The 24,925-nt window shown below is 36.4% G+C and overlaps 1 protein-coding gene across 6 annotated transcripts in view; it reads left to right on the forward strand.

Annotated features, from left to right (window-relative positions):
* The window catches only part of Exd2 (Exonuclease 3'-5' domain-containing 2), a 134,004-nt gene extending 109,452 nt beyond the window's left edge, over positions 1 to 24,552 (forward strand). For 4 of the 6 annotated variants that reach the window (XM_068354014.1, XM_068354016.1, XM_068354018.1 and 1 more), the window contains 2 exons: positions 539 to 737; positions 3,547 to 9,951. In XM_068354014.1, the coding sequence (XP_068210115.1) occupies positions 539 to 737; positions 3,547 to 4,616 (1,269 nt within the window). In that variant the 3' untranslated portion in view covers positions 4,617 to 9,951. Of the gene's footprint in view, positions 1 to 538; positions 738 to 3,546; positions 9,952 to 23,458 lie in introns of those variants that run through there. The other 2 variants (XM_068354019.1, XM_068354015.1) reach the window with 2 other exon arrangements.
* Positions 24,553 to 24,925: the final 373 nt, after the last annotated feature.

The following is a 24,925-nucleotide window of genomic DNA, read 5'->3' on the forward strand; positions in this document are numbered from 1 at the left end:
GTACGCTGGGGAAATTAAAGTATCCTTTCAATTGTCAGATTTTTTAAGAAAATATAGTAGTAAAGTTTTTTGTTTTCTATGAAGTTTATTTGATTTACAAAGACTGAGTTATGTGAATAGCAAACTTTATTATCATACAGTTTAGTTGCCGGACAGACTAGGGTAAAATTCCAGGTATTAGATTGTGTCCTCAGACTGTTACAGTTCCCGAACTTATGCAATATCTGGGTTGGTCATTAACCCTATTAATCTGGAAAATCGACAGGTATGGCTATTGTATATTGATCACCATTTATAAATTTAATGTGATTTGTGCTACAAATTACGGTATGTACACTTCACAGAAATCTACATCCCCTTGAATAGTGGTAAAATTAATCAATGTATTACTGTATTTAATGTTTGAAATGAACAGGCTAGCACAAAGAACAATAAATAATTGTCTACAATAAAATTTAAGGGTTCTCTGAGGTCTTCTGTTCTGATTGTTATCTTGTTGTTTTATGCCACGTTGTCTGAATTATAATTTACTTTGCAGGAGAATTATGCTGCTGAGGATGCTTTGGTTGGCATTCATATTCTGATGATGATGGTTGAAAAATTGTGGAATCCTGAACCTCCAACAGCTTCTCTGTTACCAGCACCTTTGTGGAATAGTCATTTAAGGAAGCAAATTCATCATATTTGCCGTGACTACTGCGATGTCAAGTTTTCTTCTAAAAAGGACCAAGATTCAGGTATAATATGTCATTTCCAAGTTTATTCATGAAGTATCATTATGTTGCTATTGTTGATAAGTATTGCACTGATATGCGCTAAATCGTAGTACTGTGTGCTCTGTTGTGTGACTTTTCTTTTCAGCTTTAGGAAGATCTTGTATACCATTCCAAATATGACATAGTACATTATAAAGAAACATTACCATAAGTTAAATTTTTCCCCAATGTCCGATTTTGATTGAAGAAAGTCCAATATACTTTTAAGAATTACTTTAAAAAATTTAAGTGTCTAAGTATAAGGGGTATTAAAAATAGCAGCAAGTGGTATTGTTCACTGATTGCTTACTTCCGTTTATTTATTGTGAGCTATTGCCCTAAGCCTCTACCTTTGGTTTTTAGCTGAACATTTTTAGGAGCTTCAAGTTTGAGAAAGTAAGATTAAAATTTTTTATCCATCTCTTCTTAAGTTAATAGTATTTTTCAATTAAGTGTTTGAATTTGGAATTGTCCAGTTTCTCAAAATTTGCATGGATAATTGCCTTTCTTTTATTTTGTTTTTCTTTTGGAGATAATTTAAGATAAAACAAACTGCTAATTTGGAAAGTATCTCTGCTTGCCAGATGTCTGAAAGTTTATTATAATTGCAATGCTGTATAACCTTACTCCCTGTTCAAATATTAAGATTAAGTAATGTCCCAAAAGATTTAGCTTTAAATATAGGAGTGAAGGGGTATGGAAAAATTGAAAAATTGGAAAACTCAAATTAGTAGAAAGTGAAAAAAGCATGAAAAATAAAAGGAAAAATATTACTACGCTTACCAAAGGAACATTGACACAAACTTTGACTGCCTACATTCATTACTAGGTATACTTACCAACAGGTCTAAACTTGAAAGAAGTATATCTACTCGTACCTCCTTTGAAGGAGATTAAATAATCTAAATATTTTCTACTTAGCTAATTGTTTGACTCTTTCAGAAATTTAATTTAGATTTTATTTAAAACAAGCCTGTAGAGCAAGATCTTTTGAGATTGAAAAATGTTAATCCTGTAGTTTGTGTAAATTCTTAAACAATAACAATGATATGGGCACCACTTTTCTCGTAGCATACTCATATGTGATATTGTACAGTTCTTTCAACCTACTAAAATCATAATCACATTACTATATTATGTAGTTACAACTCTTTAGAATATCTTCCATTTTCTTTGCAAAATTATTTTGTCTACTGTAAATAGTAACATTTTATGAATGACTAATAATTGTTTGCTCTTAAGTAGTGGGTTTTGATTTCTATCAGTAGTCCAGCAATCTCTTCTAGCCTTTTATGTCTACCAATTTCTTCTAGCCTTTTATGTTTACCAATTTAACTATCATCTTGATACTGTACTGGCTTGGGAGTCTGGTACATTGCCATGGTAACTAATGCTTTACCTCATCAAAGATGTGGCTCACGACCAAATCATAATCATCCTCCTTATTACCAAGGTTGCAAATTATAGCCACATAGAACCTCTTAACCATTTTGGTCAGTTATACATCATCCAAAAAATATCCAGAAGTTCCTAATAGTTCACTGATAACATTCTTAAAAAATTTCATGTTGTAGCTTTGATCCTTATTTTATTAATTTTCATATTCTAAATATTGCGTGGTAAAATATAAGCTTCCTGCCTAGGAATTACACAAGATTAAGTAGTTTGAATTGATTACATTTTCAAAGAAAGCTCACAAAGAAAATACTGTATTCCTAGTCACCAGAGTAGTATGAGGAATACAGTGACTAATGGGGTTAATATCATTACTAGCCTATGTTAGAAAATCAAAGTGCTAAAATCCCAAAGGTTCCAATAGGGAAAGCAGCCCATTACAGAAATGAAAATGACAAAGCAAAGAATAAACGATGCTGCACTCTATAAGAAAATTAAGAAAAGAAAATGAATGAAATAAACCAAATAAGGTATCAAAGGAAACTGGTGTAAGTATTTTCACCAAGCTTGAATGTTGAAGTTCCAGTGATTCAACATGATTATAAGAATTTCCATAATTTATTTACATCTGGAATATAAATTTTAGAAAATGTATTAAACCTCTCAAAAGATGAGACATACCCAAATGCATTCCAGTATTATGCGATGGTGGGTATAGCCTGAGAAGATTTAAAACGATTTGAAAAAAAATTTCAAGATTCAAAGTGAGGTAAATATTGCAGTTATGAGTGTTAGTGCATCTTTCACTATAGATAAATTCTTAATCTAATGTTCTGTCCCATCTGGTTTGCAATTGGAGAAATCTCATCAAATTCAAAGCTTTTGTTTACTCTTTACATTCTTTTGTTAGTCCATGATTATGTTTTTGCATTTTGAGCTTCACTTGATTAACTATGAGGAGAGATTAAACATGAACAGTGAAGAATATTATTATTGTTATAAAGTAGTTTAACAAGAATACCAAGCCACGTTTATAAACTTCTCTAGGGCTTATCCAAAATCTTAATTGAAAAAGGAAGAATTGTGAAGGAAGGTAAGGGTAAAGAAGCCAACTGTGTGCTATTCAGAGCTCAATGTAGACAACAGCTCTTACAGGGATGAGGATGATACATTTCCTGATTCCTCTGCTCTTTTTTTTCCGCTTCTTGGTTACTTAATTCATGTTGCATATAGTGTATATTTTACACAAGCATTATCCATTAACTCATTAAGACTGTAAAACCAGATAGAAAATTCAGTTTCAGTTATATACAGTACTTTCATCATCATGATCTGATTTGTATGGATTAACTCAAGAAATTCATGTTGTGTATATTAGGACTTTTATCTCATACAGGTATTGTCCCAAATCCTAAACAACATCCAGCATCAAAGGTCAAGGCAAAAACTGGACGCAATGGTATACGCAAGGGCCCATTATATCACAATTGTCAACTGTGGGCTCCAGATAATAAACCACTGTGCACCATTGACCCCAAAAAAGCTCGCTGGTATGTAGAGAAAGATCTAGGGGATCTGGTTAGTGAAGACCCTTTGATTGTTCGTCTGAAGTTTGAGCCAGCAGGTCGTCCACAAATGGAAATGGAGGACGGGAAGTTCTACCTACAGGAGCGTCAAAATATATGTGTTGTTTGTGGAAAAGAAGAATCATTCATCAGAAAAAATGTGGTTCCCAGAGAATATCGTAAATATTTTCCTGATACTTTGAAAGCACACCAAAATCATGATGTTGTGCTGTTATGTTCTAGTTGCCATCGACTAAATAATATGCGTGACCAGCAGCTTCGTTTCAAATTAGCAGAGGAATTTGATGCTCCAATTGGTACAGAGCAAGATGTTAAATGCACTTTTGACAAATCCCTAAAATCAGTTAGGTATGCTGCAGGTGCTCTGCTAAGAAGTCGAGATGAGATTCCGCAGAAAAGAGTTTTGGAATTAGAAAACATCGTTAAGAAATTTTATGACATTGATGAAATTACACAGGAGCATCTGAATAAAGCATATAACATGAATGTCAACATCTGGAATGATGATTATCAAGCTCATGGTTATAAGGTGTTTCAAGCGTATGAGAAGGTTGGACTAGTAAAGCTGGAGCAAAGATGGAGAGAATTTTTCTTGAGCTCCATGGAACCCAAATTCTTGCCAGACTGTTGGTCTGTTACTCATAATGCTTTTAAAATGCGTCTAAAGATGAGTCGTTTACCTGTAGATCACCCAGATAGAGAAAAATACAGAATAGTATTGGTAGGAACAGAAGGAACCATTGATGTTCCATACATTCCAGATTTAAGTCGGGAATCAACACCAGTCGGTGCAACTTCAAACAGTTTAGAAAGGGATGTTAAGAATGATCCAGTATTGAATGGAGCTGCATCAGGTGAAACTGAGGAAGATTATGTATAATACTGTAATCATATTCATAGCAAGATTAATTATGTTATTTTTATTGGTGTGGTTTTACAGAGAAAAGATACAAGGAACATAAATACCGATGCAACTCGCTGTTCATTTTCCATAAAATATTGATTTCAAGTATATACTGACAAAGACTACCTAGTTACAGTATTGTAGTTGATAATCCAACATACTTAAGGTTTTCTTGATTTAAATTTGCACTAAAGTTGAATCACTTGTCCATAGCATTTATTGTAATAGTTAATTTTATGAAGATAATGTTTATGTCAACTGTTATTTGCAATATACTGTACAGTATAGGGCTTTTAGTACAATACTGGCTTTGAATTTTTAATTTTGATTATTTCAGGGATTGTATCCTGGTCTGGTATTCATGCTCTATAGGAGTGTGAGGTTTATATTAAATTAAGAAAACAAAATTCTCACATAGCAGCAATCTTTATTCCACTTAAGTTTTGTGTTGTGAAGTAGTAAAATCTCACAACACTATGTTAACCAAGTCCCTTGAATAGGTACATCGTTGTTCTGAAATCCTATTCTACCACTAGGTTGGAATGTAGTTACTATAAATTGATTAGTGTACCACCAACCCTTGTTCCTTCCAAATGGGATAAACAGCATAAGAATTCAAAGGAAGAATTATTAGAATTTACAGTATGAAATTTTTATAATTTGATTACTTAATAATTGCCTGGAATAAATAGATAATCCTCCCTCCTCCCTACTTAAGATTCTTCAATGATGTTATCTAAATGGTTAAATGTCTGAATGCTTACAGCTGGTGACCAGAGAACATTATGAGGGTGAAATGGCTGGCCATCGAGTGATGTCATGGAGAGTAGAGGTTTTTCATACAGTATAGGGCAAAAAGTTGTTTTCTAAAAGTTCAAGTCAAGAACCTTGCACTTGAGAGTTGTAGCACTTATATTCCAGGTAAGTATTGAAATAATTATTTTTGTTGTAGAAATTAGAGTTTTTGTGCATGTCACCAAAATTCAAAGACAGGTAACATTATCTGTAACTTTATAATTGGAGGGCATTATGGGTGCCTACAACGGATATCAAATGGCTACTTGACTGGGCTTTTTTGAAGTATAGTTTGGATCATTAATACTGTACTTATGATTGCTTCCAAAATTATACCATCACACATTATTCCAGAATATTTTCTATTTGTAATCATTTAAGTAAAGTTAATCCTCTGAGAATCTAGTGACGCACTTTGACATCATACGTTCATGTAACCATTAGTTACGCTCAAAATGTCAGCATAAGTACAGTAGGTTGACACATGTCATTGTTCCCTGGCCAAAAGTCATGAACCTGACAGCAGTTTTATCACGACTGGGATTACCAGAGAGTTAAAGGGAAGTGGAGAATTAGAAAGTAGTACTTATGTAAACCCTTATTGATCTGTAGATATTATGAGCATTATAGTATTCCAATGCTATCAAAGCGGACCGACCTTGCGGTTAACTCCCAATCTTACACCATATTTTGAATGTATTTGTTGATTGGTTCTATTGTTTAAAATGTAGTGTTAGCAAACTGTTAAATTGTGTAATTTATAACACAGAATAGTCTATGTACTTAAACTGTTGACAATTGTGAAAACAATATTTTTTAATATTACTCTACAGTACAAAAAGACTTCTGTAAAGAAAAGGTTCCATCCGCTTATATATATTTCTGTTGTGTTAATCATAATTATGTTTTATTATTGAATTTTTAGCACAAAGATTTATATTGTTATTTTACACTTTGATACTTTATATAAACTGTACTTTTATTAACCTATAGATTTAGCATTGCTTCCTAAAGTCTATTTGTAGGTAATTATATCATTGTCATCATCAAGTAGTGATGTAGAAGGCCAATTTTAGACTTTTCACCCTCATTGGCCAGTTTTCAAAGGGCTAGTTTAAAAAATTACTTCTAAAAGACTCGATGGAATACTGAAATTAGAAAGTTTTACAAGACAAAGGCCTCTCAAGTCATTACTCATGTTCTTGTACTTAGTATGTACACTATCAATTTTTGCCTACTCCCCTTTAATTCGAGAACCAATCGCCAAGAAACTAGGTAGGTACATTCTATGAGTCAGTATCTATCAATCCTCGGAATGTTTTTTTCCAAAATTCTATCTTGCTAATTAGTACAGGCAATTAAATGAATAGTGAAAAGCAATGAAATTTCGATAACAGTTAATGAGTGTATGATCAGTGTAACATTTGGGAGTAGTAATTGATCTCGGAACAGAAAGTTGTGTCAGACCATTAATTATTAATTTATCTAGTAATTAATCTTTATTGAGGAACTAATTTCAAAAGCCTACTCCTCCCTTATGAGATCATATTGCAAACAAGAAAGTTGGGGAAAAATTAGTACCATAGAGTATATGGCATTTTGAGATAACCAAAATGGAAAAAGCAGTCGTGAATATATCTCATATGGGGAGTGGAAGTTAGTAAAAGAAATTTTGTTGGGATTGCAAGTGGTGTGTGTGGCAAGAAGTATTGGAGGCAGCATGAGGAGGGGCAGTGAATGGTGGAATGAAGGGGTGAAGGTAAAAGTGGAAGCAAAAAAGAGGGCTTTTGAAGAATGGCTGCAGAGTAATAGTGTAGAGAAGTATGAAAGATAGAGAGAGAAAAATGTGGAAGTAAAGTGCAAGGTAAGTGAGGCAAAGAGGGCAGCTGACCTGAGGTGGGGTCAGGGATTGGGTCATTCATATGAAGAGAATAAGTTCTTGTTTTGGAAAGAAGTGAAGAGAGTAAGGAAGGCTGGTTCAAGAATTGAAGAGACAGTGAAAGATGGAAATGGAAGGTTGTTAAAAGGAGAGGAGGCAAGGAAAAGGTGGGCGGAATATTCTGAAAGTTTACTGAATGTTGAGAATAATAGGGAGGCAGATATAATTGCTGTTCCAGGTGTTGAGGTGCCAGTGATGGGAGATGAGAATGAGAGATATATTACAAGAGAGGAAGTGAGGAGAGCACTAGATGAAACGAGAGTAGGAAAAGCATCTGGTATGGATGGTGTGAGAGCTGAGATGTTGAAGGAAGGGGGTGTGACTGTATTTGAATGGTTGGTGAGATTGTTTAATGTGTTTTGTGTTGTCAGTGGTACCAGTAGATTGGGTTTGTGCATGTATTGTACCACTATATAAGGGTAAGAGAGATGTGCATGAGTGTTGTAATTCAAGGGGTATTAGTTTGTTGAGTGTAGTTGGAAAATTGTATGGTAGAGTACTGATTAATAGGATTAAAGATAAAACAGAGAATGCAATCTTAAAAGTACAGGGGGGTTTTAGAAGAGATAGGGGTTGTATGAATCAGATTTTTACAGTTAGGCAGATGTGCAAGAAATATTTAGCAAAAGGTAAGGTGGTGTATGTTGCGTTTATGGATCTGGAGAAAGCGTATGATAAAGTTGATATGGAAGCAATGTGGAATGGGATAAGGTTATATGGAGTTGGTGGAAGGTTGTTGCAAGCATTGAAAAGTTTCTACAAAGGTAGTAAAGCATGTGTTAGGATAGGAAATGAAGTGAGCGATTGGTTTCCGGTGAGAGTAGGGTTGAGACAGGGATGGGTGATGTCGGTGTGGTTGTTTAACACGTATGTTGATGGAGTGGTGAGAGAGGAGAATGCTCGAGTGCTTTGACGAGGATTGAAACTGGTAGACGAGAATGATCATGAATGGGAGGTAAATCAGTTGTTGTTTGAAAATGATCATAAATGGGAGGTAAATCAGTTGTTGTTTGCGGATGATACTGTACTGGTTGCAGACGCGGAAAAGAAACTTGGCCGATTAGTGACAGAATTTGGAAGGGTGTGTGAGAGAAGGAAGTTGAGAGTAAGGTTATGAGATGTACGAGAAGGGAAGGTGGTGTTAGGTTGGATGTCATGTTGAATGGAGAGTTGCTTGAGGAGGTGGATCAGTTTAAGTTCTTGGGGTCTGTTGTTGCAGCAAATGGTGGTGTGGAAGCAGATGTACGTCAGAGAGTGAAATGAAGGATGCAAAGTGTTGGGGGCAGTTAAGGGAGTTGTAAAAAATAGAGAGTTTGGCATGAATACAAAGAGAGTTCTGTATGAGAAAGTGATTGTACCAACTGTGATGAATGGATCGGAGTTATGGGGAATGAAAGTGACGGAGAGACAGAAATTGAATGAGTTTGAGATGAAGTGTATGGCTGGTGTATCTCGAGTATACAGGGTTAGGAACGAAGTAGTGAGGGTGAGAACAGGTGTAAGAAATGAGTTAGCAGCTAGAGTGGATATGAATGTGTTGAGGTGGTTTGGTCATGCTGAGAGAATGGAAAATAGCTGTCTGCTAAAGAAGGTGATGAATGCAAGAGTTGATGGGAGAAGTATGAGAGGAAAGCCAAGGTTTGGGTGGATGGATGGAGTGAAGAAAGCTCTGGGTGATTGGAGGATAGATGTGAGAGAGCCAAGAAAGCATGCTAGAAGTAGGAATGAACATGCGAGTGATTGTGACGCAGTTCCGGTAGGCCCTGCTGCTGCTTCCGATGCCTTAGATGACCGCTGAGGTAGTAGCAGTAGGGGATTCAGCGTTATGAAACTTCATCTGTGGTGGATAACGGGGGAGGGTGGGCTGTGGCACACTAGCAGTACCAGCTGAACTCGGTTGAGTCCCTTGTTAGGCTGGAAGGAACGTAGAGAGGAGAGGTTCCCTTTTTTTGTTTCCTTTGTTTGATGTCGGGTACCCCCCAAAATTGGGGAAGTGCCTTAGTATATGTATGTATGTATGTATGGGGAGATTGTGAACTTGATGGAAACTTAGGCTGAAGGTTCACAAAATGCAAAACATAAAGAGAACAGATATCTACCTGTACGTCCAAAGGAAGTATCTATAAAGTTTTTTATTTTGTTAAGTAATCAAAGATATTACAGTATTATTTCAAAGGGATTATGATGACTGATTAAAGGAATTACAGTACTACTTTTGTTGTTCATAATCAAGTATGATAACACTGTATAAAGGAAATGCAGTATATTTTAAAGGTTTGTGGTTGGTTATGGTGGCAGCCATTCTTAATTGTTTTATACTGATAAAGGTCCACAGTTATCAACTGTACCTTTTTGTGTCTGCTTTGCTTTTGTTACCTTAGTAGAATTCCCTGCACCTGGTACTTAGTAGTCACTGCAGAGTTTCTTATAAAAATCATTACAATCTCTGTTGTTTTATCCTTCTTTTTGTAGTTAGGCTGGTGTGGGGTTTGCATGAATTACTATAAAGGCTAGAACAGGGAATTCAATACAACTTGTGACCAACTTGTGGAATGATCCTCATTATCAGGTTGTTGAATCGTTGGAAATTCAAAAGTTCAAACTTGGAGCAAATATTTTTATATTCAAGAGGCTGACATAAGTCTCTTTATACTTTATATATGATAGATCTATTTTAATATTGTTACTGTTCTTAAAGTATTTTTTTTTAAAATGTTCATTACTTCTCTTGTAGTTTATTTCCTTATTTCCTTTCCTCACTGGACTATTTTCCCCTGCTGGAGAACTTGGGCTTATATCATCCTCCTTTTCAAACTAGGGTTGTAGCTTAGCTAGTAATAATGATAATATACCAAAGAAATGTTGTCTTCCTTTAGGGCCAGTCTATCAACATGCGGGCCATGGAATCTGTGTTTATAAGGGTAACCCACTGCTAACTTATGAACCATCACCCACTGAGAAACATTATTAATGCTGAAAATAATGTGTATGTGGGTGTTTGTTTCTCGCCCAAGAACCATTTTTTTTTTTGGTCTTCAAGCGGTAAGGAAGCACTGCACTCTTTTTTTGACGGTTGTCAGGATTGTAGGTCAACTTTAAGTTAAATACAGTTAATTTGGTTCTGAATTTATTAGTACCTAATTTTTAGCGATAGATGTCAGTATGCTGCTCTATTTTTGTTGCTTTATTTTGATAACAAAAATATTTTCATTACTGTTATTACATATGATTTGATTTGGTTGCTTTGACATATATGACTTTTAATTCAACTCCATATGAGCTAGATAGCTTAACCAGTAGTTTTTTTAAAGTTTTTAGCGTGGATATTAAGTTTGTGACAATTACGATTGATACTTCGTTTTGATAATAAGTCAATTTTGGTTTATGTATGCTACATATGTATAGATTTTGGGGGTCATAGTCATTCTCTTGGGCAATATTAATTAAATGCCGAAGTACTAGTGCCATCAATTATTTAAGGCAACACTTTTCAAATATTCTGCATCTTTTCTTGTCTTTGGTGTGGAATCTTAAAGGAAAAGAACTGTTTGATACTGTTCTGCTCCGTTTATTCATCTTATGCTGACAGCTGTTTTCACTCGCTAACTAATTTTATTTGTCACGGCATCTCTACAAAGAAATTATCATAATATGTTGACAGTGCATTGCTTCAAACAAATGTTAAAGGAAATTTTTTGGACCTAAAATCAATACTGTACAGTGAATTAATAAAGAGGAATTACATTATTGCACTGTGTAATACAATAATTAAAATATATTAAAAGAAATGGTGTCGTATAGGTATACCGTAGAATCGCATACTGTGAAAATTGAAACTCAGGCCGTGTGGGGTATGCCCTAGTTTGCCCAAATGATTTTGTACGTGGTACACTATTGGCTGATAGAGGAACACAAACAATCAAAACATGATGCTCAGTAATCTAGGCGTTGATTGGGTCACCGACCACGGCATCCCTCTCCATGCTACGGCAGCATTCAGCATCCCACGTTGCTCTGTTCATTTTTACACGTACGCGACATCGTTGTATGGTGTTTTGCATTTTTGTTTAAAATGATGAAATTGTGAATATAATCACAGCCCTCTAATATCACCCAACGTTCTACACCTAAAGCTTTTGACAGTGAACCCAAGCACCAAAAGAATATGCTTACTATAGACAAATTTTTTTAATTAGGTGCATTTGCACCGCCTCACAAGGGTGCCCTTTTTGCTTTGAAAAATTTCCCTGCTAGCTGATTGGTTAGAATGATTTTGTCTAACCAATCGGCAATTGCAAAACTTTTCGAGCTAAAAGGGCCCTCCTGCGAGTCGGTGCAAATGTATGTCATTAAAAGAAATTGACTATGGGTATAGCAGAGGAAATGAGACTTCTTGATATGCTTAAGGAAAGAAAAAGGAATGTGGATGCAAAGTTTGCCATATCAAGAAGGATGAAAATTATGTGAGGGCAAAGGAAAATGTAGTTTTTAAAGATAGTGAAAAGGCAGGTGGTTTATTTCAATAAGGCCATTGTAAAGATGGAGTTTTCATTAGACCATTGGATTAATGACTACAGAAAAAAGAACATTGCACGGTACAGTATACCAACACCTTTGCTAACACCATCCCTGGCAGCTGTACAGCAAGTTTACAGATGGTAATGATAATGACCCAGAACCTGAACCTTCAAGGATTAAGGGCCCTGAAGGCATGGATAACTAAACCACTGACATTGGATTGGTTTCATCAGTGCTTCATCCCCAAAGTTAAGGTTTATCTCACCCAAAATAGACTGGAATTCAAAGTACTTTTCCTAATGGACAATGCTGGAAGTTACATGCTTGTCCTATAATATGAGGTTGTAAAAATCAAATTCTCCCTGCTAAACACCATATCTTTGATCCAGCCATGGATCAAGGTGTTATTTGTGCTTATAAGGCACTCTAAACAAGGAACTCTTTGCAGCACCTGGTTGAGGCACTGCACTTGGATGATAACTTCTCACTGAAGGAGTACTGGTATGGGTTCATCATTGCAACATAACATATTATTCAGAAGGCCATAAAGGAGATGAAAAACAAAACCCATTGATATTACTGTTAGAGTGTTATTGTGTCCTTTGACTGGATCGATAGTATTACATTGGATCCCTCTGGTCACAGCTTATTTTTCTTTTGCTTACACATACACCAAATTGTCTGGCCTATTCTTTACAATTTCTTTCTTCATATACCTGACAATGCTAAGAAAACCTAATAGTTCTTCACTCAAGGGGGTAACTACTGCACTGTGATTGTTCCTTAGGGTACTTTCCACTTGGTAAGGGTAGCAGAGAGATTTTAGCCATGGTAAGCAACTCTTCTAGGAAAAGGACACTTCAATATCAAACCATTATCGTCTAGTCTTGAGTAGTGCCATAGCCTGTGCACCATGGTCTTCCAGTCTTGGGTTAGAGCTCTCTTGCTTGAGGGTATACTCAGGCAAACTATTATTTTCTTATTTGCTTTCCTCATTGGGATATTTTCCCTGTTGGAGCCTTTGGGCTTATTGTATCCTACTTTTCCGATGGGTTGTAGCTTAGCTCATAATGATAATGCAAACTAGAAGGTATTATGGCCAGAAACAGTCTAGGAATTTAAAGGATTCTCTCCTGACAAAATCTACTACTGCAGTAGATAAAACAGTGAAGCTAGCAACATTGCTAGGAGATGGATTGACTGAAATGAATACCAAGGTTGTAAATAACCTGATTGAGGCTCACTTGGAACCATTAACAGATGATGATCTATCGGAGAAACAGAGATTAGGAAGTCCAGAAGTGAGGATGAAGAAGAACGAGAGGATCCAAAGAAAGAAAATAAGTCGGCCTATTACTAGAACACTTTTCAACTCTTATCAAAATATTGTGAAAGAAATTCGAGGAATAGCAGAAGTTTGGGATTACAGTTGAAAGATGCAATAGTTGGAACCATGAAAGTTTATAAAAACCTCCTTACATAGAAGGAAAGGCAACACCATTAACTACCTATCACTATGTTCTTCATCTTCAAAAAACGAAAAGGACGGGTACTCCTTCATTAGAAATAGAAGTTACGCACAATGACGACGATGAAGATGATGCACTACCTGACGAAGCGCCTGTTCATGTGATGTCCTTATGAGAGCTGTAATGTTTTTCTTTGCAGTAAATTCATCTCTTCATCATCACCTGCATTGTTCAGTTGTGCACACCTAATTATCATCAATCAAATTGTATATTAACAGGGTAGTGTACTGTACTGAATTTAATTTTTTCTTTAATATGTAAGGAGGTGTCTATAAGTAAGTTTGAATTTAAAAACTGTTTAGAAAAGGCTTATAAGAGTATGAGGGGAGTTTATAAAAGTTTGACTATATAAATAATATTAAAATAAATACTCTAATACCTAATCAAGTGATGTTAATTCATCCCAAGAGACCCGCTGTAATGGGATTTTCAAGGAAGGTCTAAATTTGTCCGTAATAAGCGACATACATTACTATAGATGTAATAACCATGGAAAAAATACATATCTGCTCTTATTTTATAAAATCACACCTATATGAATAAGCCGCACAGTACTGCTCATCAATGTACGTATAACATTTGAATGAATTATAAGCTTTAAAAGTCAGCGAGAGAGAAAGAGGAAGAGATAGAATACAGTAAACCATGTTAAGATACCATAAATTTTAATATTAACACATGCAAAATGGTTCAACATTGGATTGGAGCAATCTAACAAGCAAATAATCTCCTCTGCTTAATGGACACCAGCCACCCGTTGAGATACTACCACTAGAGAGTTATGGGGTCTTTTGAATGGCCAGATAGTACTACATTGGATCCTTCTCTCTGGTTACGGTTCATTTCCCTTTTGCCTATACACTCACACACCGAATAGTCTGGCCTATTCTTTACATATTCTCCTCTGTCCTCGTACACCTGACAACACTGAGATTACCAAACAATTCTTCTTAGCAATGTAATTGTTCAGTGGCCACTTTCTTCTTTGTAATGGTAGAAGAGACTCTTTAGCTGTGGTAAGCAGCTCTTCTAGGAGAAGGACACTCCAAAATCAAACCATTGTTCTCTAATCTTGGCTAGTCCCATAGCCTCTGTACCATGGTCTTCCACTGTCTTGGGTTAGAGTTCTCTTGCTTGAGGGTACACTCGGGCACACTGTTCTATCTTATATCTTCCTCTTGTTTTGTTAAAGTTTTTATAGTTTATAAAGTGATATTTATTTTTATGTTGTTGCTCTTCTTAAAATATTTTTCCTTGTTGCCTTTCCTCACTGAGCTATTTTCCCTTTTGGAGCCCCTGGGCTTATAGCATCCTGCTTTTCCAACTAGGGTTGTAGCTTAGCAAGTAATAATAATGATAATAATAGAAGTGAGGAATTAGTTATAGGAGGATGTTTGTCAAACCTGACACAAATGGCAGTGGTTGTTCAGCATCAAGATCAGGTGATTTTAGTGTAGGCTTTTGTTTTTCTACTCGTACTGGGAACTGATCTAAAGCTCTGTCCACATGACCGGACCTGATTGGTGGACCTCCCCTCTAATGGGCACACTAGATGGGCAAACCATCAAATTGGCCGATGGGTCTTGAAGCGAAATCACCATGCTGGTGCCCGATGGTTTGAGCTTCGACTCTGGCAGACGTACGTTAACATGGTGTACCCATAACAGGCTTATCTTCCACACGCTATATCACTAATACAGGTCACCCCATAGTAACATGCGATGTCTAATTCAGAGACCTCTAGTGAGCCGCTTGCCATTTACTGGTCCAAACCTGTTAAACATACGATGTTTGAACTTTAGCGATAAAATCCATGTTTCTGGGATTATGCGTGACAAGCGTTATTTGGATATGTGTGTAGAATACTGCAGTGCCGAATACGTACCTCCTGTTACCAAAAATCTTAGTGTTGCCTCTTAAGGAACCACTGTTGTTATACTCTGTCTCATGTTTGTGTCTTATTTTCATGTTTTACTCCAGCTTTCCTAGTAAAGTATAAAACGTGCTTACACTCATTCTCAAATAGTCTCCGAAATCTTCTTCATGGCCATCTTGTAGTTCCTGTAGTATTGTTGTGTGGTTGCCATGTACATTTATTTTACTGAGCCATTCTTTGCACCATATGTTCTTCTTTTTCATCACACACAAAGCAATTATCATATTACGTAATATCTTCTTCGTAGTAAGCACCATGTTTATCATACCGCACTGAACACACTATTGACATTGTCGGGCACGCCCACCTCTCCATCGACTTGCCCGTGAGGACAAAATTCATGCGTAAGCCCGCCAGAATATGCCTGTCAACCCCAGAGCACGCTGGTCAGGCCTGTTCACACATTTACTGTATTGAATAGTGTTCCTTCTCTTGTCGAAAATTGTTCTATAAGGCAAGAATAAATCTTCAAGACCGTGTTGTTTTAGTAAAATGTTTGGCTGAAGGATCTTGGATTGAAAGATTGACACTTCGATAGATAATGAAAACCTTGTTGTGTTTCCTCTAAGTTTAAAGTGCCTTGGTTCCGTATAAGGGAAACTTCAATTTTCTGTTGCTCTAACTCTAACAATAAGTCAAAACTTGCAGGTCTTCTGCTTTCTGTGCCACTGAAAAGTTGGCACCTTGTATTACTGTTAGTTATAAATGTGTACAAAGAATGAAGAGACCATGGATAATCTTTACACAGTCACTCAGTAATAAATTAAACCTGTGAGCATGGCAGTGTATGTATAGCACACTGTTTGGGGAATTTTATCGTGTAGTTGTGCCATAACGCCACTAACGCATCAACTTACGATACTTGTCCCTTCATAGCACTGTGCCACAGTTTGACCACTTTGTTTCATGAACAGTAATAATTTTTATTTGATCCAAATAGTAGGGTAAACTACACAAAACTCTGGTCGGTTGAGAGGAGGTTCCAGGTAACTCCTAAGAAAGTAGTTCTCGGTAAGTATGTTAGGAAAAATACAAATTACTAATAATTTGTGATATTTATAAATATATGCAGTACTGTATACATAAATATTTTTTCCTATTGGTGTCATATATGCAATCATATCTGCATATATCCACATCATCGAAAGGAGTTGGTTTCAAATTACTCAAACCAAGTCCCTTTCTATATTGGCTATCCGTGTTCTTGTGACCTGCCTCGCCGAATAAGTTGATTCTCTCCTTTCCTAAAATTGCTTCCTGTTTGACATTTTTCCTAGTATGCAATTTCAGGAAATCCAGAGCTTTATAGGCTGGTTTTGACATAGGATGTTTATATGACACAACTTAAAAAAAATCAAAGCAGCACAACATACATGCATGGTGCTTATCTTGATTGTGGCAGAAGGAAGGGCACCATGAGGATCTGGCTTCTTTTGCAGGGATTTTCTCTCATGATGTGAGTGGTTAACTTTTAGTCTTTTCATATCTCATAACGAACCATGACTTGGGTGTTTGCTTAGTTATAGGATTCTTGTTGTACACAAGTCTACCTTGTTATATGGTTTGGTATTAATCGTTGGAAACCACACAGCACTCTTAACCAATAAAAGTGGGCTTTAGACTTGTAAGTGAATGTGGAAAGTAACGGAGATATTCTCCTTTATTGAAAAGATGTTTGCGGAGCAAGAAGCAAACATCCCGGTAAGCATTGTCCACAGTGTTAGCAATGGTTCTCAGTTGGTCACTTGTCATAAATAAGTATACAATTTCAGTATTGGAGGCACAGTGACAGGTTTCTTTTGTGTACACCGAGTCTGTGTCTTGTACATTGATACACTACCCCTAGGGCAGGGGAGACAATGTTTATTTGGTATATCTTGTTGCGCTGGATTCTCTGGTCTAGCCTTTACATGAAAGTACTGTACATTTGTTACTTACAAGCATACCTCACCCCTGTGTTTCATAGCCATCTTAGAAACAATAAATATGTTTGTGTGTGGAGATCAGCAAAGGCTCATTTAGAGTCCAGTAGGAGTGATGCTAGATTTCAATACAGCCATAGTATACTGGGGTTATAGCTTAGCTTGTAATAAATAGTACTAATAAAAATCATTTAGAATATTTGATAAGTTTATGAGGTAATTTAATCATTTACTGACCCCACTCAGTTGCGCATGTTATAGTAGAACTCTTTTTAAGTTTAGCAATAGATAAAGCCTTGGAATACATCATGACTTTGATCATCACTCTCCTTTTGTCTGGGAAAAGGGTTTGGGTCAGATGGTTTTTGTCTTGGCTGAGGGCTTGAGTCATATGATTCAGAGGAAATGGTTCATAGATCTTGGGCCCCAGTTCTCAAAGTCGTAAGAAATTAACTTTTATGGATTTTCTCAAATTAGTCATTCCTCTTGTATGGCCAAACCATCATGTTCAGGTAATCCACCCTTGTCCTCATTATTTCCAAGAGAAAGTGAGTTAGTAAGTTGTATCAGTAGCAGTGACTTACTTTTTGGGTAAATGTATTTATAGCAGGGATTTGGTGAGAAATTTTGAAAATATGTAATGAAGGTTATATATCTGTACCCAATAAACTGGTTGATATTACGGTTCTACAAGGCTCTAAGATATAGTTTTTTATCATAGGTAGTAGGTTGGCCAGGGCACCAGCCACCAGACAGTAATACATTAGATCCCCCTCTCTGGTTATGGCTAATTTTTTCTTTGCCTACACATACACCAAATAGTCTCCTGTTCTTTACATGTTATCATCTTTCCTCATACACCTGACAACACAGAGATTATCAAACAATTCTTCTTTGCTCAAGGGGGTAATTATTTACTGTAATTGTTCAGTGGCTACTTTCCTCTTGGTAAGGGTAAAATAGAGACTAGCTATGGTAAGCAGCTATTCTAGAAGGACTTCCCAAAATCAAACGATTTTTCTCTAGTTTTGGGTAGTGCCATAGCCTCTGTACCATGGTCTTCTTGTGTTAAAGTTCTCTTGCTTGAGGGTACACTCTGGCACACTATTCTATCTTATTTTATTTTCTTCCTGTTTTTTCTTTTAATGGTGTATTGGAGAGGCTTGATAGAAGGGCCATGGATGCCTGTTGGTTTATCAAGAGGTTGTCTTTGCTTTATCTGTTTCTTTTTCTTTTCAAAATTATCCTTTTTGTCCTCCCTTCAGTTGGAGTTGCTATCCTGGAGGGTATTTAGCCTTGCATAGTGTAGCAGCTCCTTCATGTTGACCATGTTTTCTGCCTTTTTTCTTCTATAGTCTATGGGTTTGATCAACCACTTTATTTATACTTTTTCATATATTATTTTTTCTATCATTCTTGTAAATTTAGTTTTTAAGTATGATGTATCTTTTTTATTACCATTAATTCTTATGGTGTCTGGAAACATTGAGCAAAATTTGGGACCAGTACGTCCTAGATTTCATCAATGTCTTCTACCGTATTGCAGTATTCGTGGTCTTCATGCAAATATTCAAGACCTTACAGTTGCGTCCAGATAGCATGATTAGGACTAAGTACCCTGCTTCTCATAAGTCCTGCTATGAATGTGGATGTCATAAGATTCAGGTAATAAAAGTTTTTGGCAGGCATAATAAGGGATTTTGATGAAGGAAAAATCTATTTCTGGGCGAGGAACCTGTGTCGCCCAGTGAAATGCTCCTCTAGCACCATTTCTAAGGCATAGTTATTGCTGAATATACCAGAGAAAAAAGGATGCATGGAATGCCAGGAATAAACCTAGCTCGCTCACTCTTTGAGTGTCGGTATAGATAACTGGGGCGTGATTGAACCACGACCATAGGTTCCTCACCAATTATACATCTCCATCAACATCCCCTGGAACAACGGGGTCCATCTAGACTGGGGATCCTCAGCATATTTGTGTTCGATCTACCAGAATTCAGACCCGATGATACTGTCTTCAATTGTCTACTTACTACTATGGCTAAGGTACAAGAAGATGATAGAAAGGCCTCTTTTGTCTTTGTTGTTGATTTCAATGCTCAATATAGGGAGTTGTTAAATTCTGTTTCTTCTACCAATCGCCATGGCTTAAGAGCTTTACACTTTGCCTCTGAATCAGGTTGTGAGTAAATCATAATTGAAGCTACTCACAGGTCTGGTATCTGCTTGGACCTTGTATACACCGACTCCCCTGGTGTTATAACAAGTAGGCTGGGTCTCTAGGTGGGACATCTGATCATTCCCTGATTTTATTAGTAGTGAAGACTGAGCAGCCAGTCTCTGATGTATCATACTTGTGTAAGATTTGTATGAAATCTCCAGCAGACTTGAATGGGATTTTGAGCGATCTTTTGGGCCTGAATTGGTCACAATTTTATATAGTAGAGCGGATCCTGTTGTCCCTTTGAATGAGAATCTATTTAACTGGCGTATCCCTTCTCGTGTGCTAAGGCAGTGAATGAAGGACAAACCATGGTTTAATGATGCTTGTAGATGTGCTTATTTGGAGGAGCAGGAAGCCCATCATCTTTGGAAGGGTAACAGATCAGATTTGACTTGGAATAACTATACTCTGCCTAGAGCTTTTGCTCAGAGAGTTTATGCTTCATCTTAAAAGGAATACAATTTAACCATGAAAGAAACCCTTTCTGGTACAACCCAGGAACAAGAGGGGTGAACTACCCTTAAATCTGCACTTTATTATGTAGATGCAATAGTTCCTCTATTTAAACCAGATGGCTCTGTCACTCAATGTCCAAAGGAAAAGGCAACCCTTTTGGCTGATGTATTTGACAGTAACCAGAGTAACAAGAAAACTGATCTTCCTCACGCCTGTTTTCCTGAGGCTAAACTAACTAATTTAGCTTTTCAATCTCGTGAAATTAAAGCTCTCTTGATGGACCTTGATTCTTATGGAGATAGAGACCCAAATGGTATTTTTCCTTTGTTTATTATAAAGACTGCAGAGTTCTTAGCTCCAAAGTTATCTGTTATTTTTCCCAAGTTAGCTAGAGGAGGAGCTTTTAGCACTTGTTAGAGAATTGGTAATGTTACTCCACTATGTAAATGTGTTTGTGGCAGCTCAACCCCAACTGATTACAGCCCAATTTATTGCACAGAGTTGTTGTTGGGCACCATAGTGAGTATAGGAATGTGATATCTGGTGATTGCCAGGGTAGTGTTCTTGGCCCCTTACTTTTCATACTATATACACATGTCATGTTGTTTGGCCTAGAAAACAAGCTGACTGCATATGCAGATAATGCTACACTCTTTGCATCCATTCCATATCCTGAATGTAGATCTTGGTTTGCTGAATCCCTTAATAGAGATCTAGCTAAAATAAGTGCAAATTATGGGGCATGAAGTTGAATCCTAACGAAACTCAAAGTATGATTGTTAGTAGGTTAAGGACAGTGGCTCCTAAACATCCAGATCTCAGCATTGATAATGTTTCTTGAACTCTATATGACTTAAAATTTTAAGTGTGATTCTCAACAGCAAATTTACTTTTGAGGAACACATTAAGTCTGTCTTCAGTTGGACAAAAAATTCGCTTATTTAGAAAGTCTTAAGATTTCCGGTGATCAATCTATTCTGAAGAAGTGTTTTAATTCTTTCATTTTACTTTGCTTCAAGTATTGTTCTCCTGTTTTGGTCTTCAGCTGATGATTCTCATCTTAATTTGTTGAACAGGAACTTACGGTCTATTAAATTTCTTATTCCTGATCTAGATGTTAATCTTTGGCACCGTCGTTCATTTAATTAATTATGCTTGTTGCATAAGATTTTTCATAATTCTGATCATTATTTACAGAAAATTTCATAATTCTGATCATTATTTACAGCAAATTTACTTTTGAGAAACACATGAAGTCTGTCTTCAGTTGGACAAAAAAATTGGCTTATTTAGAAAGTCTTAAGATTTCCGGTGATCAATCTATTTTGAAGAAGTGTTTTAATTCTTTCATTTTACCTTGCTTCAAGTATTGTTCTCCTGTTTGGTCTTCAACTGGTGATTCTCATATTGATTTGTTGGACAGGAACTTTCGGTATATTAAATTTCTTATTCCTGATCTAGATGTTAATCTCTGGCACCATCGTTCAATCTCTCCAGATAGCTAGGTTGGTAGCGTCGCAGGCTTCTGTTTCAGAGGTCCCGAGTTCGCTTCCCCCGCAAGGACGTGGATATCGTGAGACCTTCTACTGGGGGTTACTCCCCAGGGTGGCACCTGGGGGTGGAGGTTAGAGGGGGCTAGTGATAGTCCCTGCTGGCTTATGGTCGCCCGAGCAGAATGATGCACATCGTCTGAGTGGAGACCTAAAACCCGCAACTTTAACTTTTTTTAATTAATTATGCATATTGCATAAGAGTTTTCATAATTCTGATCATTATTTACATTAGATCTCTCAGGACAGTTCCATCCTGTTTGTAATACTAGGCATGCAGTTAATTCTAATTGTCAGGCCCTCTCCACCATGAAGCTCAATGCTACATAGTGTTCTAGAAGTTTTATTTTCCAGCTGTGACCAAATTGTGGAATTATCTTCCTAATGAGGTAGTTGAATCGGTAGAACTTCAACAGTTCACACTTGCAGCAAATGTTTTTATGTTGAACTGGCTGACATAAATCTTTTTATGGTTTTTATATATGAAATATCTGTTTTGATGTTACTGTTTTAAAAATATTTTATTTAACTTCATAATTTTCCATATTTGTTATTTATTTCCTTATTTCTTTTCGTCACGGGTATGTTTTCCCCTGTTGGAGCCCTTGGGCTTATAACGTCTTGCTTTTCCAACTAGGGTTGTAGATTAGCGTGTAATAATGATAATAAACTACCTTCAGATCATTCTACTTATTGGAATTTGATAGGGTTTTGAATTATTCAAGAAGTAGAATTGTATAAGATACTGGAAAAAGTGCTTTGGGAAAATTACTTGTCTAATCTCTCAACCAAATGGGTTAGTGAACTGATGGTCCTTTTTGAAAGATACTTCTTTTGGCCCAAGCTTCAACCAACTAGATTAATGAGGTACAAACTATTGATATGGCTAATTTTTACCTTTTACCAGATTTTAGGCCTTAAGCAGCTTCAATACTAAGAGCACACTTCATTTTAATTCTGTTCCTTCCATAACAGCTTCAGTTGGAAGGGATTTGGAGGATAAGTTTTTATATCCAATTAGGGCCTTCAATGTTTGGATGAGTAAAACGGCATTTTTTTTGAGATAGGTCTCCTAACTTATTTTGCAGTTAGAATTCCTACTCGTCCCCTATCAAAGAATGCTACGTCTTTCTCCCTCAAGAGTCTCACTTAAGTATATTACTTTGTTTAATGAGTCATCAATGTGGGATATAGGTCGCTAAATTTTGTAAAGAATTGTCATTAGAAAGGGTCATTGCTGCAGCTCACTGGCATACCAAGTCAGTTATTGCTATTCATCGTGTGAAAAAAAAAGAAAATATAGATTTGTTAGACTATAGTCTGCAATTTTTATATTGACTTAAGATTTAGAATTCATTAGATATAAGTAGGCTTACAGTTATTGATAGTATATGAACATAAGGCAAGGTGGGGCCTAGACCACCATGTACTGATTCAATCTCACTCTTGAGTGCAATGATCTTGCTCTTTGTTGTATCTGGAAGGTAGGATAAAAGGTTTTGAGAGAAAATATGTAAATTTTGTTCCAAGATCAAGAAGCTCACACTTCATATACCGGTATATATTAGTATTACTACTCAAAGTTAAGTATCAAAATAATAGATTTTTTCATGAAAATTCTGTTTTGTTCTGATTTGTGAATAACAGCTGGTCAACCATCTGGTCATATCTTATAGATATATCAAATGGAATTTATAAGTGCATTATCTGTTGATTTGATGCTTTTATTTGATCCTTTTATCCTCTTTTTTTTTTTTCTTTTTTCTTTTTTCTTCTTGTTAGTCAAATAGTTATCTTGGACACCACATTACTTAATTGAAATCAGATTTGTATTGGCTTTAACATTGGCATTGTGTAGTGTACCATGTAATAGAAAATAAGTAGACATTATTTCCTTATGAATCCTACCAATTGTCTATTTAAATGAGAGATTTTACTTCATACAGGTCATGGGATGAAAAACAAACTAAACCTCAACTTGAAACCAAAAACGTATACAAGAGCATATTCAATACGAAAGGAACCATTGTATCACCATTGTCAACTCTGGGCACCAGATGACATGCCATTATGTATGATTGACCCTAAAAAGGCCCGATGGTATGTCACAAAAGGTTTAGGTCATTTGGTTAGTGAAGAGCCTTTAATAGTTCGACTGAACTTTGAACCAGCTGGACGTCCATTAATGGAAACTCAAGAGGGAAAGTTTCGCTTACAGGAGCGTGAAAATGTCTGTGTTGTGTGTGGAAAAGACGAGTCTTATATCAGAAAAAATATTGTGCCACATGAGTACCGCAGATTTTTTCCTAACATTTTGAAATCTCATGAAAATCATGATATTGTGTTGTTGTGTGTTGAGTGTCATAGACTGAGTAATGTTCTTGATAATACTTTACGCACTCAGTTAGCTGAAGAATTTAGTGCTCCTATTGGCTTTGAAAATGGTGCTAAAGCTACTATTGACAAGTCACGCAAATCTGTCAAACATGCAGCAAGTGCGCTTGTAAAGTGTCGAAATGATATTCCTGAAAAGAGAGTCAGAGAATTGGAAAATATCATCAAAGAATTTTTTAATGTTGAAGGCATTACGACAGAACATCTTGAAGAAGCCAAGAATTTGGATGTGAAAATATGGAATGAAGATTATCAGGCACATAGTCAAGTTGTCTTTGAGGCTTACAAAAAAGTGGGATTAGTCAAATTGGAGCAACGGTGGCGAGAACATTTTCTGAACTCAATGAAACCAAGGCATATGCCTGACTGTTGGTCTATTACCCATAATGCTATAAAAGTTCGGCATAAAATGAGTTCCTTACCTCTTGACCATCCAGAAAGGGAATTATACAAAGTAGTCCTTGTAGGAACTGATGGTATTATAGATGTTCCATATAACCCAACAAACAGTAGGGAAAGCTCCCCAGACAATGGAAAACAAAATCAAGACTTTGACCCAAAGCATAGTAAAGATGATCCCGGTGGGGGATAGTGCTGTCGGTGCACCGCTTGCAGTGCATTGTAGATAATGTATTACTTAACAGTCTTTGCAGTGTTCCTTTTCCCCTAGATTCTCTGAGGTTTAGTCAATTGGGTGAATGATTGTTAAGTCATACATTTCTAGGATCCCCTCCTCTTTAAAGCAAAGTGTTTATGGCCCATCCATTATATCAGGTTGTGGAGAGCAGTAGATGGTGAGGGAAGGCTGTTTAAGACCTTGAAGGTCATGTCCCATTTCTTCATTAAGTTCAATAATAAACAGGGCTGTACTGTATTGACATGGAGAATGGAAGACTTCCCTAAAGAGCAAACCATTCTGCAAATAAGGGTTATTGCTTAACCCTTAGGTGATGGCTAGCGTCAATAGACGTGTATATAGCTACTTGACATATTACCACAATTAGCGTCTATTGACATGC

This window comes from Palaemon carinicauda, chromosome 30 (assembly GCF_036898095.1).
Source record: "Palaemon carinicauda isolate YSFRI2023 chromosome 30, ASM3689809v2, whole genome shotgun sequence".
Lineage (NCBI taxonomy): Eukaryota > Metazoa > Arthropoda > Malacostraca > Decapoda > Palaemonidae > Palaemon > Palaemon carinicauda.